This window comes from Harpia harpyja, unplaced genomic scaffold, assembly GCF_026419915.1.
Source record: "Harpia harpyja isolate bHarHar1 unplaced genomic scaffold, bHarHar1 primary haplotype scaffold_65, whole genome shotgun sequence".
Classification (NCBI taxonomy): Eukaryota; Metazoa; Chordata; class Aves; order Accipitriformes; family Accipitridae; genus Harpia; species Harpia harpyja.
In genome coordinates, this window is record NW_026293416.1 from 21,548 (window position 1) to 40,917 (window position 19,370).

A 19,370-nucleotide genomic window follows, 5' to 3' on the forward strand; every position below is an offset into this window, starting at 1 on the left:
GGCAGGTCATGGTTGTGTTGCGCCATGGGGCAGGTTGAGGTTGAGATGCGCCATGGGGCAGGTCGAGGCTGTGGGTCACGTCATGTTGCACCATGGGGCATGCTGTGTTGCACGGCGATCAGCCATCTTGTGTCAGCTCCATCCACCTTGTGGATGCCGCACCGTGGGACCGTTGGCGTCACGCCGTAGGGCAACCCTTGCCCCCCCCCCCAAACGCAGCCCCACACAAACCGCTGCTGCTTGATGCTTTTTATTGGCACACTGAGGTTGGGGGGCCGGGAGGGGGGGGTGTGGGGCAGTTAGGGGCCCGGGGGGCCGGTTGGAGGGCCAGAGCTTCACTCCTCGTTGAGGCCCTTCTGGTGGAGAAAGAGAAGAAAGGACCATGAGCATGGGGCAAGGGGGCGGCCGTGGGGCAGCCGTGGGGCGGGGGGAAGGTCCCACCTTGGCGCCGATGTCGCGGCTCTTGGCCCGCAGCTTGTTGACCTGGGACTCGGCGATGTCGGCGCGCTCCTCCGCCTCGTCCAGCTCGTGCTGCGCCTTGCGGAACTTGGCCAGGTTGGTGTTGGCCTGTTCCTCCTGGGGGCGGGGGGGGCGGAGAGGGTGGGGGGGGCGTCAGTGGGGCTGCCCCCCATCCATCCGTCCGTCTGTCCCACCTGCCACCCGTCCAGCTGTCCTACCGGCTGTCCAGCTGTCCATCTGTCTGCGCTGCTTAGTGTTCCCTCTGTCCCACCATCCAGCCAAGCATCCCACCTTCCAGCCATCCAACCCACCTGCATCCACCCAACCATCTCCTCATCCAATCAACCACCCAACCAGCCAGCTACTCAAACTTCCACCCATCCATCCATCCACCCAACCATCCATCTAACCTTCTAGCCAGGTTTTCCACCTTCCATCCAGTCATCCATCCAACCAGCCATCCACCGAACCATCCACCCATCCACCCAACCAACCATCTCCTCATCCAATCAACCATCCAACCAGCCATCTACTCAACCTTCCACCCATCCATCCATCCATCCAACCTTCTAGCCAGTTGTCCCACCTTCCAGCCACTCAACCATCCAACCATCCATCTAATCAACCTTCCATCCATCCATCCAACCATACATCCATCCACCCAACCATCTCCTCTTCCAACCAATCATCCCACCATCCATCCATCCACCCAACCATCCAGCCAACCATCTCCTCATCCAATCAACCATCCAACCAGCCAGGTACTCAACCTTCTAGCCACTTGTCCCACGTTCCAGCCACTCAACCGGCCAGCCATCCCGCCTTCCGTCCACCCAAGCAACCCGGGTTGGATCCTTCCATCCCGTCATTCAACCGTCCACTCAACCATCCATCCAACCAACCTTCCACCCATCCAACCAACCATCTGTCCCACCTTCCATCCATCCCTCCAACCTTCACCCATCCCACCATCATCCCTCCGTCCCACCCGCCATCTCTCCCTTGACCCACCCTCCCCACCCCTTGACCACGCCATGTCCAGGTCCCTTGGAACTCCCCACACCCTCTCCTGTGCCCCAGCCCCACCCCATTCCATCCTAGGGCGTGGCCCCACGGCTGCCCCCCAGCGCTCACCGCCTCCTCCGCCTGCCGCTTGTAGGCCTTGACCTTCAGCTGGAGCTTGTCCACCAGGTCCTGCAGCCGGACCAGGTTCTTGCGGTCCTCCTCCGTCTGCCAGGTGAGACACGTGTGGGTCAGGACCCGGACCCATCCGTGCTCTGGGGCACCACGAGAGCAATTAGGGTCAGGAGACGATTAACGATGTTCTGGGGGGGGTGGAGCGGAACCCCTCGAGATCTGTGGGTCGCCTCAGCTATGGGGCAGAAGGTGGGGTTGACCCCCAGGGTGAAGGTGGCTTCTTGGCCCTGCCGAGGTCCCACGTGAGGTTCTGGGCCACGCAAAGACCCTGGGGATGCTGGGAGGGCGGGAGGTGGCCTGGGGGGCTCATGGCCACCGGGTCAACCGCGTTCTAGGTCACGCTACGGTGTCGGCCGTAGGTCGCCGGAGCCAGCGGGCGACCTTCCGGGCCACCCCAGGCGCCCCACCTGGTAGCTGAGCTCCTTGACGCGCCGCTCGGACTTGCGGAGGCCCTTGACGCTCTCGGCGTTGCGCTTCTGCTCGGCCTCCAGCTCGTTCTCCAGCTCCCTGACGCGGGCCTCCAGCTTCTGCAGCTGCTTCTTGCCCCCCTTGAGGGCCAACTGCTCGGCCTCGTCCAACCGCAGCTGCAGGTCCTTGATGGTCTGCTCCGTGTTCTTCTTCATGCGCTCCAGGTGGGCGCTGGTGTCCTGCTCCTTCTTCAGCTCCTCGGCCATCATGGCCGCCTGCCCGAGGAGAGAAGCCGTGGCAGAAGGAGGCCCCGGGCGCCTTCTCCGTCCCCCCGGGCCGGAAGGCGTCCGAGGCGCGGGTCCCCCCGCGGCACTCACGTCGGTGATGGCCTTCTTGGCCTTCTCCTCGGCGTTCCGGCACTCCTGGACGGCCTCTTCCACCTCCGCCTGCAGCTGGGAGACGTCGCCCTCCATCTTCTTCTTCTGGTTGATGAGGCTGGTGTTCTGGAGACGGCGGAGCGGCTCTCGGGAGGCGGCCGTGGGGCTGCCGCCCCGTCCCGCTTCGGCCCCGCGGGCCTTCGAGCCCCCCGTCTCCGCAGGCTTCGCCCGGAGCTCTCGGCGCCCCGACCCAGAAGCCGCCCGCGCCCCCGGTTTCTCCAGGGTGGGAGCGTCCCCGGACGGAGGCGACCTGTCTCCTCGGAGCTGCGGGAGGTCTCACCTGCGAGTGGAGGAGCTGGACCCTCTCGCCGGCCTCGATCAGCTCCTGCTCGGCCAACTTGCGGGCCCTCTCGCTCTGCTCCACCGCCGCCCGCAGCTCCTCCAGCTCCGACTGCAGGAGGTTGTTCCTCCGCTCCACGATGGCGACGTTCTCCTTCAGGTCCTCGGTGACCCGCGCCGCCTCGTCCAACTGCAGCTGCGTGTCCTGCCGGGCGGCGCGGGGAGGGGAAGGCGGTGAGCGGGGAGGGTGGGGAAGGGGGGGGCCGCCGCCGCGGGGCGGTGGGAACGGCGACGCCTCGCCTCCTCGAGGGACGGCCGTCCGACGGGTACCTTGAGGTAGCCCTGCAAGGTCTTGACTTGCTTCTGGGCCTCGGCGGCCAGGCGGTTGGCGTGGCCGAGCTGGAGCTCCATCTCGTTGAGGTCGCCCTCCATCTTCTTCTTCAGCCTCAGGGCCTCGTTGCGGCTCCGGGTCTCGGCGTCCAGCGAGGTCTGCAGCGAGTCCACCGCCCGCAGGTGGTTGCGCTTGGCCTGCTCCGTCTCCTCGTCCTTCTCGGCCAGCTTGCGCTCGTAGTCCGCCTTCGCCTGGTTGAACTCCAGCTGGGCCCTCAAGATCTTGCCCTCCTCGTGCTCCAGAGAGGCCTGGGGGGCACGGAGAGGACGTCGAGGACCCCGGAGGAGACCGGGAGAAGACAGGGAGGCGTGGGGACGCGCCTCGGCTCACCTCGGCCTCCTCCAGCGCGGCTTGAAGCTCCAGCTTCTCGGCGTCCAGCTGCTTCCGCACCTTCTCCAGCTCGTGGACGGTCTTGTGGCTGGCGCCCAGCTGCTCCGTCAGGTCCGAGATCTCCTCTGCGCGGGGGAGAGCCCGCCGGGTCACGGGGAAGGCGGCGGGGAAGAGCAGGGCGGGCGGGGGGACGGACGCCCCGCGGTCTCACCTTGGAGGTTCTTGTTCTCCCTCTTGAATGTCTCCAGCTGCTCCAGCGACTCCTCGTAGGCGTTCTTCAGCCTGAAGAGCTCGGTGCTGAGGGACCTGGCCTCCTTCTGCGACGCCTCCAGCTCCGTCTGCGACTCCTCCAACTTCTGCTTCCACTCGGACAAGACCTGGGGCCCAGGCAGCGGTCACCCTGCGTCCACGCGGCCCCATCTCCTGCCGTCCCACCGCCGCGCGCCCCCAACCTTGTCGAAGTTCCTCTGCTTCTTGTCCAGGGCGGCGGCCGCCGCCGTCGACCGCTCCAGGTCCGCCACGAGGTCTTCGATCTCGTTCTGCAGCCGGTGCTTGGTCTTCTCCAGGGAGGAGCACTTGGCGTTGACCGCCTCCACCGCCTCCTCGGCCTCCTGCAGCCGCTGGGCCAGCTTCTTCCTACCGGGCGCAGGCGAGAAACCCACGCGTGACCCCGCCGGCCCGGCCGGTCGGTCGCCCGCAAAGCGAAGACGTTTGAGAGGAAGGCGGCGGTAGGACTCGTGAGGCTCGCGGACGGTCTAGGTGACTCGAAACGGGTTTGGAGGCCCCAGATCGGGCTCTAGATGTACCAAGCGTGAAGCAGCCCAACGTCCCGGGTGGTGGCCGCTTGAGGGAAGAGGGGCGGTGACGGCCGGCAAGACCAAGCGGGTCCCGCCGCCCACGGGAGAGCCTCAGCACCCGTGGGGAGATGACTCACTTGGCCTCCTCCAGCTCCTCGGTGCGCTGGATGGCGTCCGTCTCGTACTTGGTCCGCCACTGCGCCACCTCGGAGTTGGCCTTGGAGAGCGAGCGCTGGAGCTCGGCCTTGGCCTCCGTCTCCTCCTCGTACTGCTCCCGCAGCAGGTCGCAGTCGTGCCGGGCCGACTGGAGGGCGTGGGCCAGCGCGTTCTTGGCCTGGGCGGGGCGCGAGGAGAAGGTGGGACCCCTGGGTCCACGTCAACTGCAGCCCTCTTGGGGTTCTCCAGGCCACTAAGAGCTGATCTTCATCTCCCCAGCCTTCTGTTGACCCTAACCCAATCTCCTCGGGACCAATCCAACCCAACCTCAGCCTCTCTAGACCCGCCCAACCGTCTTTAGGCCAGCCCGGTTTGACTTCACCCTCTCCGATGCCACCCGACTGCCTGCAGACCAACCCAACCGCCTCCCAGCTGACCCGCTCGGCTTGACCCGTCCGCCGTTAGACCAACGCCACCCAACTCAACCGCCCTGGGATGGAACCACCCACGCCTGAACGTGACTCCTTTTGGGTGCTACCGCTGGGAAGGAGAAGGAGACCTCGTCCTGGGGCCCTCCTGGAGACCCCCTGCTCTCGGCCCCCCCCGAACCTCACCTTCATCTCCTCCTCCAGCTGCCTCTTCAGGTCCTCCATCTGCTGGGTGTAGGACTGCTTGCCCCTGGTGAGCTGCGAGATGAGGGCCTCCTTCTCCTCCAGCTGGCGGGACAGCTCTCCTGCCGAGGTACGGGAGGTCTTTAGGGGCAGGGCGGGGGGCTGAAGATGTGGGGCGGGGGGTGCCGTGGGTCAGGGCTCCCACCGTTCTCGGTCTGGAGCTTGGCCCGTTGGGTGCTGGTGTCGTTGAGGGCTCGCTGGGTCTCCTCCAGCTTGGCCCGGTGCTCGGCCGCCTGGTCCTCCATGGTGCGGGAGACCTTCTCCATGCCCACCTTGGAGGAGCAAAGGACGGAGCGGGGGGATGAAGCAGGAAGCTGAGGGCCACGGTGGAGATGAGACGTCCGCCTCGGCCGCCTCCTACCTTGGCCTTGATCAGCTGCTCCATGTTGGAGCCGAGGTCGTCCAGCTCCAGCTTGAGCTCGCTCTTCTCCTTCTCCAGCTTCTGCTTGACGCGCTGCAGGTTGTCGATCTGCTCGCTGAGCTCGGCCACGCTGTCGGCGTGCTTCTTGCGCAGCGCGGCGGCCGTGGCCTCGTGCTGCAGCGTGGCCTCCTCCAGGTCCCGCCGCATCTTCTGGAACTCCGCCTCCCGCTTCTTGTTGAGCTCGATCTGCACCGAGGTGGCGCCGCCCGCCTCCTCCAGCCGCTCGCTGATCTCCTCCAGCTCCCGCGACAGGTCCGAGCGCAGCTTCTCCACCTTGGCCCTGCCCGTCCGCTCCGCCTCCAGCTCCTCCTCCAGCTCCTCGATCCGCGCCTGTGCTCCGGGGACAGGGACACCATCGTCAGGCTCGACTCCGCCCAACTCATCCGCTCGCCTCAACCCAGCCGGCTGGAGACTCTTCAACCCAACCGGCTGGAGACTCTTCAACCCAAACAGCTGGACCCTCTTCAACTCAACCCAACCAGCTGGAGACTCTTCAACTCAACCCACGTCAACCCAACCAGCTGGAGACTCTTCAACCCAACCAGCTTGATCCTCTTCAAGTCAATGCAGATCAACCCAACAGCTGGATACTCTTCAACCCAACTCAAGTCAACCCAACATGTTGGAGACTCTTCAACCCAACCCAACCCAACCAACTGGAGACTCTTCAACCCAACCGGCTGGAGACTCTTCAACCCAAATCAAGTCAACCCAACAAGTTGGAGACTCTTCAACCCAGCCCAAGCAGCTGGAGTCTCTTCAACCCAACCAGCTGGAGACTGCATCCCAACTCAAGTCAACCCAACAGGCTGGAGACTCTTCAACCCAACCAACTGGAGACTCTTCCTCTCAAGTCAGCCCAACCAGCTGGATCCTCTTCAAGTCAATGCAGCTCAACCCAACAGCTGGAGACTCTTCAACCCAAATCAAGTCAACCCAACAAGTGGGAGACTCTTCAACCCAGCCCAACCAGCTGGAGACTCTTCAACGCAACTCAGGTCAACCCAACAGCTTGGAGACTCTTCAACCCAGCCCAAGCAGCTGCAGGGTCTTCAGCCCAACCCAACTGGGCGGAGACTACATCTCTCACCTGCAACTCTTTCAGCTTCTTCTGGAGCTGCAGGACCAGCGCCTGCTCGTCCTCCATCTTGCTGTTCTGCTGGTGGATCTCAAACTCTTTCCTGCAGAGGGAGGCGGAGAGCGCTGAGGGCCCCGCCTGCACCCCCGACGGGCTCGGACTGGGGCGGGAGGTCCAGCCTCACTTCTTGAGCTTCTCCTCCAGCTGCTGCTTGTCGTTCTCCAGATCCATGATGTTCTCCTGGGTCAGCTTCAAGTCGCCTTCCAGCTTCCTCTTGGCCCGTTCCAGGTCCATCCGGATCTTCTTCTCCTGCTCCAGGGAGCCTTCGAGCTGCGCGGAAACACAGACATGGGGAGAAAGCTCCGGTTTTCTTCACCTCTGCCTCGGGAAGCTCCTCAGCAGTGCCCGTGGTGGGACCGGCCCACACTCACGTCGTCCGCCTGCTGCTCCAGCTTGACTTTGGCCTTCGTCAAGGTGTTGACCTTGTCTTCCTCCACCTGCAGGTCATCCAGCGTTTGCTGGTGAGCTTCCTGCAGGGCCTTCTTCTCCTTCGTCAGCTTGGCGATGGTCTCGTCCAGCCCGGCCATCTCCTCGGTGAGGTTCTTGACCTGCAGGAGGAGCAACATTGGGCCTCCAGCTTGGTGCCAGAGGTAGGGTAGACCTGGGGGAGGTTGCTGTTGGCCTTGGCCAATGAGGCCACTTCAGTGCAGGAGCAGCCAACCAGCCTTGGGTCTTGTTGATGTAGCCCAACCCAACCAGCTCTGGGTCTTCCCAACCCAACCAACCAGGCTGAGCTGAGTCGAGTCCCCTCAGGTCGGGGTCGAGGCCTCTCCCCGCCCTCACCTTGTTCTCGGTGGCGTGTTTCTCCTTCTCCACCTTGGCCAAAGTCAGCTCCAGGTCATCGATGTCCTTCTTCAGCTCCGAGCACTCGTCCTCCAGCTTCCTCTTCTTGGCCGTCAGCTCGGCGTTCATCTCCTCCTCGTCCTCCAGCCGCTCCGTCAGCTCCTTCGCCTTGGCCTCCAGCTGGATCTTGTTCTTGATCAGCTGGTCGCAGCGCTCCTCGGCGTCGTTGAGGTTGTCCTGCTCCTGCGTTGGGGCGGCGGGTGAGGCGCGGCGGCCCCGGCGGGGCGGCGGTCGCCCCCTCGACGTGGTTTTGGGGGGTGACCTCACTCACGGCCTGCACTTGGAGCTGAAGGTCGTTCTTCTCCTGCAGCAGCGAGACCATCTTCTCCTCCAGCTCCTTCCGCCGGGCCTCCGACTTCTCCAGGGCCTCCTTCAGCCGCCCAAACTCCTCCTTCATGGTCTGCGCCCGAGCCCAGGAGACCAATAGCGACGTCCCATCCCCTCCAACGCGGGCCGTGGGTTGTCCCCACCCGCCCGGCCCGGGACCCCCTCCCACCTGCATCTCCTTCTCCGTCTCGGCGCTCTTCAGCAAGGGCTTGATCTTGAAGTAGAGCTTCATCCATGGCCAGTTCTTCACCCCCATGAAGGCCCTGACGTTCCACTGGATCACCAGCAGCGCGTCCCTACGGTGGGGACACAGACGCCATGGACCTGGTGACCCGCCGGAGGCCCCTCCCCGAGCAGAAAGCCCCGCCCCCCCCTCACCGACGCTCCAGGATCTTCTTGAACTCGATGCGCATGAGCTGACCCCGGGCCTGAGCCTGGATGCGGGTGATGATGCGAGAGAGGCGCTCGTCCCGCATCTCCTCCAGCAGCCCCAGCAGCCCGGCCTTGAAGAAGACCTTCAAGGAGAGATGAAGGTCAGTGCTGCGGGTCGGGGGGGGTGGGGTGGGTGGTGGAGTGGATGGAGGGAGCCCGGGTGGACACGGGGACGGTGGGACCGCGAGGTCCCCGAGCCCTCGGGGAGACCGCGCGACCCCACCTTGGTGTGCCCGAACTTGTACTGGTTGTGGTCGATGTCGATGGAGCCCAGGAGCTTCTCGGCACCCTTGCGGCTGTCGATGAACTGCCCCTCGGGGATGGCCGCGGGGTTCAGGATGCGGTACCTGGGGGCGGGAGAGGGCGGGACGCCCCCGAATCAGCCCCGGCGGGGTTGTCCGCCCCCTCCCCGCATGTCCTCCTGCACGCCTACCGCTGGCGGAAGTCCCCGTAGAGGATGCGGTTGGGGAAGCCCTTGCGGCAGATGCGGATGCCCTCCAGCACCCCGTTGCAGCGGAGCTGGTGCATCACCAGGGGGTTGTCCATCACGCCTGGTGGGGGGGTAGGCGGGCGGGGTCAGCCAGGAGCCGCACCCAGCACCCCCGTCCCCGTCCCCGCCCTTCTTTTCTCTCACCCGGCGCCTTCCGCTCATTAGGGATGATGCAGCGGACGAAGTGGGGGTGGGTGGTCTTGAGGTTGGCCATCAGCTTGTTGAGGTTCTCCTGGCGAGGAGGGAGGAGAGAAGAGGCTGACTGCTGGGCCAGCAGGGGAGGAGCCGGGGGGGCGGTGGGACCGTCCTCCCCGCGGGAGGGTGGTCCTCCCTCCGCCCCACGGCCGGTCCACCACGTAGGGCCCTCACCCGGTGCAGGGCGGAGACGGTCTGGAAGGAGGAACCTTTCTTCTTGGCTCCTTTCCCCTTCCCTCCGTCACCGCCTGGGGAAAAGAGGGGTGGGGTGAGGCAGGACAGGAGGCGACTCTCGTGGGCGACTGTCTTCTGCAGCCAGCCGTCTCTCCGTCGCCCCACCGCCCGTCCACCCACCGGCGTCCGCCCCGGCGTAGTTGGAGAAGAGGTTGGCCAAGAGCTTGAGGGCCGACTTCTGGTAGAGCCCCACCACCGTCTCGTTGAGGGGGTCCTTGTTCTTCTCCAGCCACCCCAGGATGTTGTAGTCCACCGTGCCGGCGTAGTGGACGAGCGAGAAGTGGGCCTCCGGCTTCCCCTTGACGTTGCGCGGCTTCCCAAAGTTGGCCGACTTGCCCAGGTGGTTGTCGTAGAGCTTGGCCTTGAAGGTCATGTCCGAGGCCTTGGGGAACATGCACTCCTCCTCCAGGATGGACATGATCCCCATGGGCTGGGGAGGAGACGACCTCGTGGGCCACGGAGGACGCCGAGCGCCACCCAGCCGGCCGCCGTCGGGGTCCCCGGCGAGCTCCGACGGGAAGGATCCTTCTCCGGGAGCCCCCTCCGCCCCCAGGAGGCCCGGGGGGAGGCGGTACCTTCTCGATGAGGTCGATGCAGGCCTGGAGGTCCATGCCGAAGTCGATGAACTCCCACTCGATCCCCTCCTTCTTGTACTCCTCCTGCTCCAGCACGAACATGTGGTGGTTGAAGAACTGCTGCAGCTTCTCGTTGGTGAAGTTGATGCAGAGCTGCTCGAAGCTGTTGAACTGGAGGGAGGGGACGCCCAACGGGGTCAACGCAACGCCCAATGGGCTGAACTGAGCGCCCAACGCGGTCAACGGGATCAACTCAACACCCAACGGGGTCAACACAACACCCAACGTGGTCAACCGAACGCCCAATGGGATCAATGGGGTCACCTCAACACCCAACAGGGTCAACCGAACGCCCAATGGGATCAATGGAGTCACCTCAAAACCCAATAGGGTCAACTGAACACCCAATGGGGTCAACCGAACTCCCAGTGAGGTCAATGGGATCAACCCCAACGGGGTGAACGCAACGCCCCAAGAGGCCAAATTTCCACCAGAGGTCAACAGGAAGCTTAAGGAGATCGCCTCAACACCCAAGCGGAAAAAGCCGACCCCCAAGAAGAGCGACCCAACCCCCCCGCGGCCCCCTCAAGCCTCACGTCGAAGATCTCGAAGCCGGCGATGTCCAGCACGCCGATGAAGTACTGACGCGGCTGCTTGGTCTCCAGCGAGTTGTTGATCCTGGTCACCATCCAGTTGAACATCTTCTCGTAGACGGCCTTGGCCAACGCCCCGATGGAGTAGTACACCTGCTGGACGTTCTGCCCCTTGGTGACGTACTCGTTGCCCACCTTCACCCGAGGGTGGCACAACCCCTTGAGGAGGTCGGCCGAGTTCAGCCCCATCAGGTAGGCCGACTTGTCGGCGTCTGCAGAGCACGGAGAAGACGAGGCGCGGTCAGGTCCCACCTCGCCCCCGGCTGGGAGGAAGCCCGGGGACCCCGAAACCCGCGCGTCCTCCCCGCCCCACCTTCGGTGCCGTCCGGCTCCGCCTGCTCCTCCCGTTGCTTCTGCTTGAACTTCATGTTGCCGAAGTGCATGATGGCGCCCGTCAGCTTGTAGACGCCGGCCTTCTCCTCGGCGCTGAAGCCCAGGACGTCGAAAGCGCTCTGCGGGGCGGGTGGAGGGGGGTCGGAGGAGGGCCCGGCCGCCCCCACCGCCGAGCCCAGGGGACGTCCGTCCGCTGGCCGCTGTCTGTGCGTCCTTCCCGTCTTCCTGCTCATCGGCCGGTCCAGCCGTCCACTTGAAGGACTCATCCGTGGACACATCCATCCATCCATGGACTCACCTACCCACGGACTCCTCCCTCCACCCGTGGATACATCTGTCCATCCATGGACTCCTCCATCCATCCATCCATCCTTCCGAGGACTCCTCCATCCATCCATCCACGGACTCCTCCATCCATCCATCCATCTATCATTCTGAGGACAACTCCATGCATCAAAGGACTTCTCCATCCATCCATCCATCCATCCATCCATCCATCCACGGACTCCTCCATCCATCCATCCATGGACTCCTCCATCCATCTATCCACAGACTCACCCATCCATCCATCTTAGGACTTCTCCATCCATCCATCCATGGACTCATCTATCCACGGACTCCTCCCTCCACCCGTGGATACATCTGTCCATCCATGCACTCCTCCATCCATCCTTCTGAGGACTCCTCCATGCATCAGAGGACTTCTCCATCCACCCATCCATCCACGAACTCCTCCATCCATCCATGGATACATCTGTCCATCCATGGACTCACCCATCCATCTATGCATCCTTCTAAGGACTCCTCCATCCATCCACGAACTCCTCCATCTGTCCATCCATGGACTCCTTCATCCATCCTTCTGAGGACTCCTCCATGCATCAAAGGACTTCTCCATCCATCCATCCACAGACTCCTCCATCCATCCATCCATCTTAGGACTCCTCCATCCATCCATCCATGAACTCCTCTATCCATCGATACTTCTGTCCATCCATGGACTCATCCATCCATCTATGCATCCTTCTACGGACTCCTCCATCCGTCCATCCATAGACTCCTTCATCCATCCTTCTGAGGACTCCTCCATCCATCTATCCACAGACTCACCCATCCATCCATCTTAGGACTTCTTCATCCATCTTAGGACTTCTCCATCCATCCAGCCATGGACTCATCTACCCATGGGCTCCTCCATCCACCCGAGGACTCGCCCACCCAAGGACTCGCCCATCCACCTCCACCTCCACCCCCCCACCCCCCCCACGTCCTACCTTCTGTCCCTCACCCACCTCCTCCCCTCCCTTCCCCCCTTCCCACCCCTCCCTTCCTCCTCTCCTCCACCCACCCGCCTTCCGCCGCCTCAACTCTCCACCCGGCCCTTCGCCTTCTCCTCGGCCGCGGGATGTCCACCTGCCCGCCCCACCGCTTACGTCGGTTGCCAACAGCTCTTCCGAGTCGTCGATGGAGGCCACGGTCACCTCTCCTTGGGAGACGTAGCTGTAGTCGTAGGGGTTGTTGGTGATGAGAAGCATCTCTGCTCCGCGGTGGCCGAGGACGGAGACCAAAAACGAGCGTTTCCAAATTGTCCTCGGTCGCCCCGAGGACGAGCGGACGAGCGGAGGAGAGGAGGAAGGAGAAGACCCGACGCCGAGCGCGGCGCCGACCCTCCGCCCGACTCACCCAGCAGCTCCGGCTTCTTGTTGGAGAGGATCTGGTAGAAGATGTGGTAGTTCCTCTCAGCCTTCAGCTGGAAGATGACGCGGGACTTCTCCAGGAGGTCTGGGGCGGGGATGGAGAGGAGGTGGGCGGGGCTGGGAGGAGGAGACGGATGGACGGACGACGGCCAACCGGACGGACGACGGCCAACCGGACGTCCTCCTCGACCCACTCACAGGTCTCGATGTCGGCCGACGCCAACTTCCCGGTGGCCCCGAAATGGATCCGGATGAACTTGCCCTGGGAGAGCAGCGGTGCGAGATGGAGGCGGCCACCTTCCGCCAGCGAGTCCCGCCCCATCATAGACCCTGCCCTGTCGTAGACCCCGCCCCGTGGACCCCGCCCCACTCACGAATCGGGACGAGTTGTCGTTGCGGACGGTCTTGGCGTTGCCGAAGGCCTCCAGGGCGGGGTTGGCCTGGATGATCTGGTCCTCCAGGGTGCCCTGGTGACGGGGGGGCGGGACACACGGACAATGGGGGTGGGGCCGGGCGTGGACACCGTTGGGGGAAGCTCCCCGCCGGGGGTTGGGGGCGTGGCCCGAGGACCCACCTTGCTGCTATTGGCCGCCCCCTTCTTGCGGTCGCCGATGGCGGCGATGCTGGCGAAGTATTGGATGACCCTCTTGGTGTTGACCGTCTTCCCCGCCCCGGATTCTCCGCTGGGGGGGGGCGACGGGGAGATGTTGGAGAACATCGCGGTGGCTTCTCCGTCCCACCCCACCGCTATGGGGCGGGGCCTTGGGTGGGGGGGGCGGGGCCTTACGTGATGAGGATGGACTGGTTCTCTCGGTCTGCCGGGAGAAAGGAGGAGGAGGAGTGAGGTGGGACGAAGTCGGGGGAGATGTGTGGGGCCTTGGGGCGGAGGTTCTGCAGCCTCTCGGGGGAGGAGCAGGTCTAGGTCGGGACCCCTTTTTTGGGGTGGGGTCTTCTAGTTTGGGGTCCCGGCGGGAGGTCCCTACCCGTCAGCATGTTCTGGTAGGCGTTGTCGGAGATGGAGAAGATGTGGGGCGGAGCTTCACTCCGTTTCTTGCCCCGGTAGGCGGCCACCACCTCGGCGTTGTAGACGGGCAACCACTTGTAGGGGTTGACCGTCACGCAGAAGAGCCCCGAGTAGGTCTGGAGAAGGGGCGGGTGGGTCAGGGCCACCGGGTGCCACCCCACCAGGAGGGGACGCCCCGGGTCTGGGTGGCGCGAGGGGGGGTGGTGATGGGACACCCTGGGTCTGGGTGGCCCGAGGGGTCTGGGGTTGGGACATCTTGGGTGCAGGGATGGGACATCTTGGTTTTGGGTGGCCCTTGGGGTCTTGGGTTGGGACATGTTGGCTCTGGGTGGCCCAAGGTGTCTTGGGTTGGGTCATCTTGGGTCCAGGGATGGGACATGTTGGCTTTGGGTGGCCCTTGGGGTCTTGGGTTGGGACATCGTGGGTCTGGGTGGCTTGAGGGGTCCAGGGATGGGACATCTTGGCTCTGAGTGGCCCATGGGGTCTTGGGATTGGACACCTTGGGTCCAGGGTTGGGACATCTTGGCTCTGGGTGGCCCACGGGCATCTGGAGAAGGGCCACCAGGTTCTAGGTGGCCCAAAGTCCACGGGGCAGCCACACCAGGTTCTAGGTGACCCATCGACTCTCCGGAAGGACCATCCAGTTCTAGGTCCCCCAAGAGCTTTAGGGAGGGGTCACCAGGTTCCATCCAGGCCATAGGCTCTGGAGAAAGCCCCGCCCCGTTCCCAGGTGCCCCAGGGGCTTGTGGGAAGGCTCACGTAGATCATCCAGGCGGCGTAGCGCTCCTTGAGGTTGTAGAGGACGGCGGGCTCGTGGAGGAAGGTCAGCATGGCCATGTCCTCGATCTTGTCGAACTTGGGGGGGTTCTGCTGGTGGACGTCGGCCTCCTTCACCGTCACGGTCTGCGGGGGGACACACACGGACACACCCCCACAGCGGGGGGGTTGGGGGGCGCCCCATAGGTTGGGGGACGCTCTGGGGGTGGGGGTGGTGTCCCATGGGTTGGAGGGTGTCCAGTGGGTGCGGGGTTGTCCTCATGGGTTGGGGGTGTCCCATGGCTTGGGGGGTCTTCCATGAGTTTGGGGGTTCTCCATGGGATGGGGGTTGTCCTCAGGGGTTGGGGGGGTCTTCCATGGTTTGGGGGGTTCTCCATGGGTTGGGGGGTGTCCTCATGGGTAGGGGGGTCTTTCATGAGTTTGGGGGTTCTCAATGGGTTTGGGGGTCTCCATGGGCTGGGTGTTGTCCTCATGGGTTGGGGGGTGTCCTCATGCCTTGTGGGGTCTCCCATGAGTTTGGAGGTTCTCCATGGAATGGGGGTTGTCTTCATGGGTTGGGGGGGGTCTTCCATGGGTTGGGGGGTTTTGATGGGTTGTGGGGTGTCCTGATGGGTTGGGGGAGGTCTTCCATGGGTTGGGGGGTTTCCAGTGGGTGCGGGGTTGTCCTCATGGGTTGGGGGGTCTTTCATGAGTTTGGGGGCTCTCAATGGGTTTGGGGGTCTCCATGGGCTGGGTGTTGTCCTCATGGGTTGGGGGGTGTCCTCATGTCTTGGGGGGTCTCCCATGAGTTTGGAGGTTGTCCATGGAATGGGGGTTGTCTTCATGGGTTGGGGGGGGTCTTCCATGGGTTGGGGGGTGTCCAGTGGGTGCGGGGTTGTCCTCATGGGTTGGGGGGTCTTTCATGAGTTTGGGGGCTCTCAATGGGTTGTGGGGTTCTCCATGGGTTGTGGGGTTCTCCATAGGTTGGGAGGTGTCCTGATGGGTTGGGGTGTCTTCCATGGGGTGGGGGGGGTGTCCTCATGGGTTGTGGGGTATCCTGATGGGTTGGGGGGTCTTCCATGAGTTTAGGGGTTCTCAATGGAATGGGGGGTTCTCCATGGGATGGGGGTTGTCCTCATGGGTCGGGGGTGTCTTGCATGGGTTTGGGGGTTCTCATTGGGTTGGGGTGTTTTCCATGGGGTGGCGGGTGTCCTGATGAGTTGGGGGGTCTCCCATGGGTTGGAGGGTTCTCCATGGGATGGGTGTTGTCTTCATGGGTTGGGGGGGTTCTCCCATGGGTTGGGGAGTGTCCTGATGGTTTGGGGGATCTTTCATGAGTTTGGGGGTTCTCAATGGGTTGAGGGGGTCTTCCATGGGTTAGGAGGTGTCGTCATGTCTTGGGGGGATCATGGACGTCTCCCATGGGTTGGAGGGCGCCCCCTGTGGGTTGGGAGGTCCCCCCCATGGGTTCTTCCCCCCCCCCAGGTTGTCCCCTATGGGCCTGGCTGCCCCGTCCACCCCCTCGCCCCCCCAAACCCTCCCCCCCCATTAACCCTTTGCCCCCCAACTCCCCGTCAACCCCGCCCCTCCCCATTAACCCCTTGTGCCCCGCCTCCTCTTCCCACCTCTCCCAGCTCGGTCTGGACGGTGACGTCCCCCCCCTGCCGCCCCACCACCCGTCCCCGGACGAACTCCTGCCGGGGGTGGGGGACGAAGCACTCGCTGCGGGGGTCGAAGGGCCGCGTCTGCGCCGCCAGCCGCTCCCGCTCCCCCTGACGCAGGTACGGGGCTGCCGCCCCCAGCGCCGCCGTCGCCGCCTCCTCCATCCTGACCCACGGCGAGGCCCCGCGTCACGGGGGGGGGGCCCTAGAGCCGCGGGACGGCCCCCGCGCCCAGCCCCCCCTGCCCCGACTCCCCTCGCCGGGCGGAGACCCCCCCATAGCCGTGCCCAGACCCCCAGAGCGATGTCTGGCACCATGCCGAGACCCCTATAGCGATGCCCTGACCCCTATAGCGATGTCTTGACCCCCATAGCGACATCTGGCCCCATGCCCAGACCCCTATAGCCACCCCCAGCCCCACACACAGACCCCCCCACCCCATAGCGATGTGCCGAGCCCATAGCGACGCATGCACCCCTATCCCAGACCCCCCCACCCCGAAGCGCCCAGCACCACGGCTGCCCCACGGCGCCGTCCTCACCTGCAACCTGTGGGTCTGGCAAGTAAGCTGGAGGGAGCTGGGGGGGGGCGTGGGGAGGGTGAGGGGCTGCGCCCCATAGATCCCTGTGCCCCATATCCCCCCTGTGCCCCATAGTTCCTTATGCCTTAGAGACCCCCTTTGTGCCCCATAGCCGCCCCCTGCATGCCCCATAGACCTCCTTTGTGCCCCATAGCCCCCCCCGTGTGCCCCATAGCCCCCCTGGGTGCCCCATAGATCCCTGTGTCCCATAGCCCCCCCCATGCACCCCATATCCCCCCGTGCCCCATAGCCCCCCTGTACACCCCATAACCCCCCCATATCCCCCCTCTGCCCCCCAGATCCGCACCCCACATCCCCCCCACCCTCTCTCTCTCTCTCTGCCCCACGCCGGCACCTACCGGGGCCCCTCAGCCCCACCGCCTTTATAGGGTGCCGTGGGGCAGGGGTGGGGGGAGGAGCATTCCTGGGGGGGGCTGATAAGGGAGGGGGAGGAGAAGGAGGAGGGGGGCAGCCCCCCCTTCCCCAGCCCCACGGCATCCAGCTGGGGCTCCAGGCATCTGGGCCCCACGTATCCACCCTGCAGCGTGATCTATGGGGCAGAGCTATAGGGCAGAGCGAGGGGTGGGATGTGTGGGGTGTCTGTGGCGCAGGGATGTCTGGGACCCCTATGTGTGGGGTGTCTATGGGTCTGGGGTGCTGGTGTGCCCTATGTGTGGGGTGTCTGTGTGGCTAGGATTCCTGGCTGCCCTATATGTGGGGTGTCTATGGGGCAGGGATGCCTTGTTCCCCTATATGTGGGGTGTCTATGGGGCTGGAATTCCTGGATGACCTATATGTGGGGTGTCTATGGGGCAGGGACACCTGGGTTCTCTATGTGTGGTGTGTCTATGGGGCTGGGATTCCTGGATGACCTATATGTGGGGTGTCTATGGGGCAGGGACACCTGGGTTCTCTATGTGTGGGGTGTCTATGGGGCTGGGATGCCAGTGTCCCTGGCCAATGTCCCGCCACCCGCGGGGTGGTGACACCTCGTCGCTGCCAGGTCTATATCGGGACATGGTGGGGGGATTTTGTTATCTCGTTCCCCTCCCTAACGAGGCGCCGTGGGGCCGGCCGTGGGGCTGGGATGGGAGGAGGAGGAGGAGGGGGGGGGCTGGCAGCCGGCCCCGAACACGGCGTCCACTTTGTCATCGGGGAGGTGACAAGTGTCCCCGGCGAGGTGACACATTCCCGCGGGGGGGGAGGCCGAGCCGGTCCTCCCCCCCATTGTGCCCCATAGAACCCCCCCCGCCCCATAGATGTCCTAGAGAGCCCCATAGATGACCTATACAGTCCATAGAGACCGTATAAAGCCCCATAGAGTCCCTATAGGGCCCCACCGAGACCTATGGGACCCCATGGGGACCCTGTCGAGCCCCTCCCCCCACGGCCGCGGTCCTGCGGGGGAGGGGAGCCGCCCGGACGCCTGCGTCCCCCGGGGTCGGTCATGGGGCAGCGAGAGCGGGGGAGGGGCGGGGTGACAGATGGACGGGGAGGGGGACGGACACGGGGGGGGGACAGGGTGGGGGGGGGCCGTGGGGAGATGGGGGGCCGGAGAATCGTCGAATCGTTTCGGTTGGAAAAGACCTTCAAGATCCTCGAGTCTGACCATCGCCCACGCCCACTCCCCCGTGGGGTGGAGTACCCCGTCCACTCGGGGTTTGACCACCTCCAGGGACGGTGACTCCACCACTTCCCTGGGCAGCCTGGTCCAACGTCTGACGACCCTCTCGGGACAGAATTTTTTCCTAATATCTCACCCAAATCTCCCTGCCGCAACTTGAGGCCGTTTCCTCTCCTCCTGTCCCTAGTTACTTGAGAGTAGAGACCAGCACCCACCTCGCTACACCCTCCTTTAGGGAGTTGTAGAGAGCGATGAGGTCTCCCCTCAGCCTCCTCTTCTCCAGACTAAACCACCCCGGTTCCCTCAGCCGCTCCTCGGAAGTTCTCTAGACCCTTCTCCTTGTTCTCCAGACCCCTCACCACCTCGGTTGCCCTTCTCCGGACACGCTCCAGCACCTCAACGTCTTTCCCGTAGCGAGGGGCCCAAAACTGAAGCCAGGACTCGAGGTGTCACCTCACCAGTGCCCAGTACAGGGGACAACCACCTCCCCGCTCCTGCTGGCCACACTATTTCTGATGCCGGCCAGGATGCCGTTGGCCTTCGTGGCCACCTGGGCACACTGCTGGCTCATATTCAGGTGGTTGTTGACCAGCACCCCCAGGTCTTCTTCTGCCGGGCAGCTTTCCAGCCCCTCTTCCCCAAGCCTGTAGCGCTGCGTGGGGTTGTTGTGACCCAAGGGCAGGACCCAGCACTTGGCCTTGTTGAACCTCATACAAATGACCTCGGTCCATGGATCCAGCCTGTCCAGATCCCTCTGTAGAGCCTTCCTACCCTCCAGCAGATCGACCTTCCCTCCCAACTTGGTGTCGTCGCCAAACTTGCTGAGGGAGCACTCAATCCCCTCATCCAAATTATCGATAAAGCTATTGGAACCAGTCCCAATCCTGAGCCCTGGGGAACGCCGCTTGTGACCGTTCGCCAACCAGATTTAACTCTCTTCACCACGACCCTCTGGGCTCGGCCATCCAGCCCGTTTTTCACCCAGCGAAGAGGACACTTGTCCAAGCCACGAGACGCCGGTTTCTCAAGGAGTATGCCATGAGAGACAGTGTCCAAGGCCTTGCGGAAGTCCAGGTAGACAACATCCACAGCCTTTCCCTCATCCACTAGGCGGGTCACCTGGTCATAGAAGGAGATCGGGTTGGTCAAGCAGGACCTGCCTTTTGTAAAGCCATGCTGACTGGGCCTGATCCCCTGATAGTCCTGGACTTGCCATGTGAGCGCTCTCAAGACAAACCGTTCCATAATCTTCCCCAGTACCG

At 63.9% G+C, this 19,370-nt stretch overlaps 1 protein-coding gene and 1 long non-coding RNA gene across 2 annotated transcripts; one reads left to right on the top strand and one right to left on the bottom strand.

Annotated features, from left to right (window-relative positions):
* Positions 1-266: 266 nt before the first annotated feature.
* LOC128138608 (myosin-6-like) lies at positions 267-16,069 on the bottom strand. The gene is made up of 38 exons (XM_052779807.1): positions 15,869-16,069; positions 14,247-14,390; positions 13,447-13,603; positions 13,251-13,278; positions 13,038-13,146; positions 12,838-12,930; positions 12,662-12,725; positions 12,450-12,548; positions 12,200-12,303; positions 10,747-10,885; positions 10,377-10,645; positions 9,781-9,951; positions 9,326-9,635; positions 9,146-9,219; positions 8,921-9,008; positions 8,720-8,837; positions 8,510-8,633; positions 8,233-8,369; positions 8,024-8,150; positions 7,799-7,927; positions 7,468-7,710; positions 7,056-7,232; positions 6,809-6,954; positions 6,637-6,727; positions 5,487-5,876; positions 5,271-5,397; positions 5,069-5,187; positions 4,436-4,632; positions 3,954-4,137; positions 3,713-3,878; positions 3,502-3,626; positions 3,111-3,419; positions 2,782-2,985; positions 2,442-2,567; positions 2,064-2,339; positions 1,594-1,689; positions 442-576; positions 267-356 (listed from the first exon to the last, which is right to left on the bottom strand). Exons 1-38 carry the CDS (start codon positions 16,067-16,069, stop codon positions 336-338), a joined length of 5,817 nt encoding a protein of 1,938 aa, XP_052635767.1. The 3' UTR covers positions 267-335.
* On the top strand, positions 442-2,399 carry LOC128138610 (uncharacterized). Its single transcript, XR_008234084.1, has 3 exons — positions 442-555; positions 1,619-1,696; positions 2,289-2,399. It is a non-coding gene; the product is annotated as an uncharacterized LOC128138610 (long non-coding RNA).
* Positions 16,070-19,370: the final 3,301 nt, after the last annotated feature.

Bases quoted from the DNA above. Each gene is read 5' to 3' on its own strand.
- LOC128138608 (XM_052779807.1), bottom strand. From the start codon at position 16,069: ATGGAGGAGGCGGCGACGGCGGCGCTGGGGGCGGCAGCCCCGTACCTG. The intron at 6,955-7,055 runs GTGAGTGTGGGC...GTTTCCGCGCAG, and splicing joins TGGAGCAGCAGGCGGACGAC to CTCGAAGGCTCCCTGGAGCA. The intron at 3,879-3,953 runs GTTGGGGGCGCG...CCTGGGCCCCAG, and splicing joins AGCAGAGGAACTTCGACAAG to GTCTTGTCCGAGTGGAAGCA.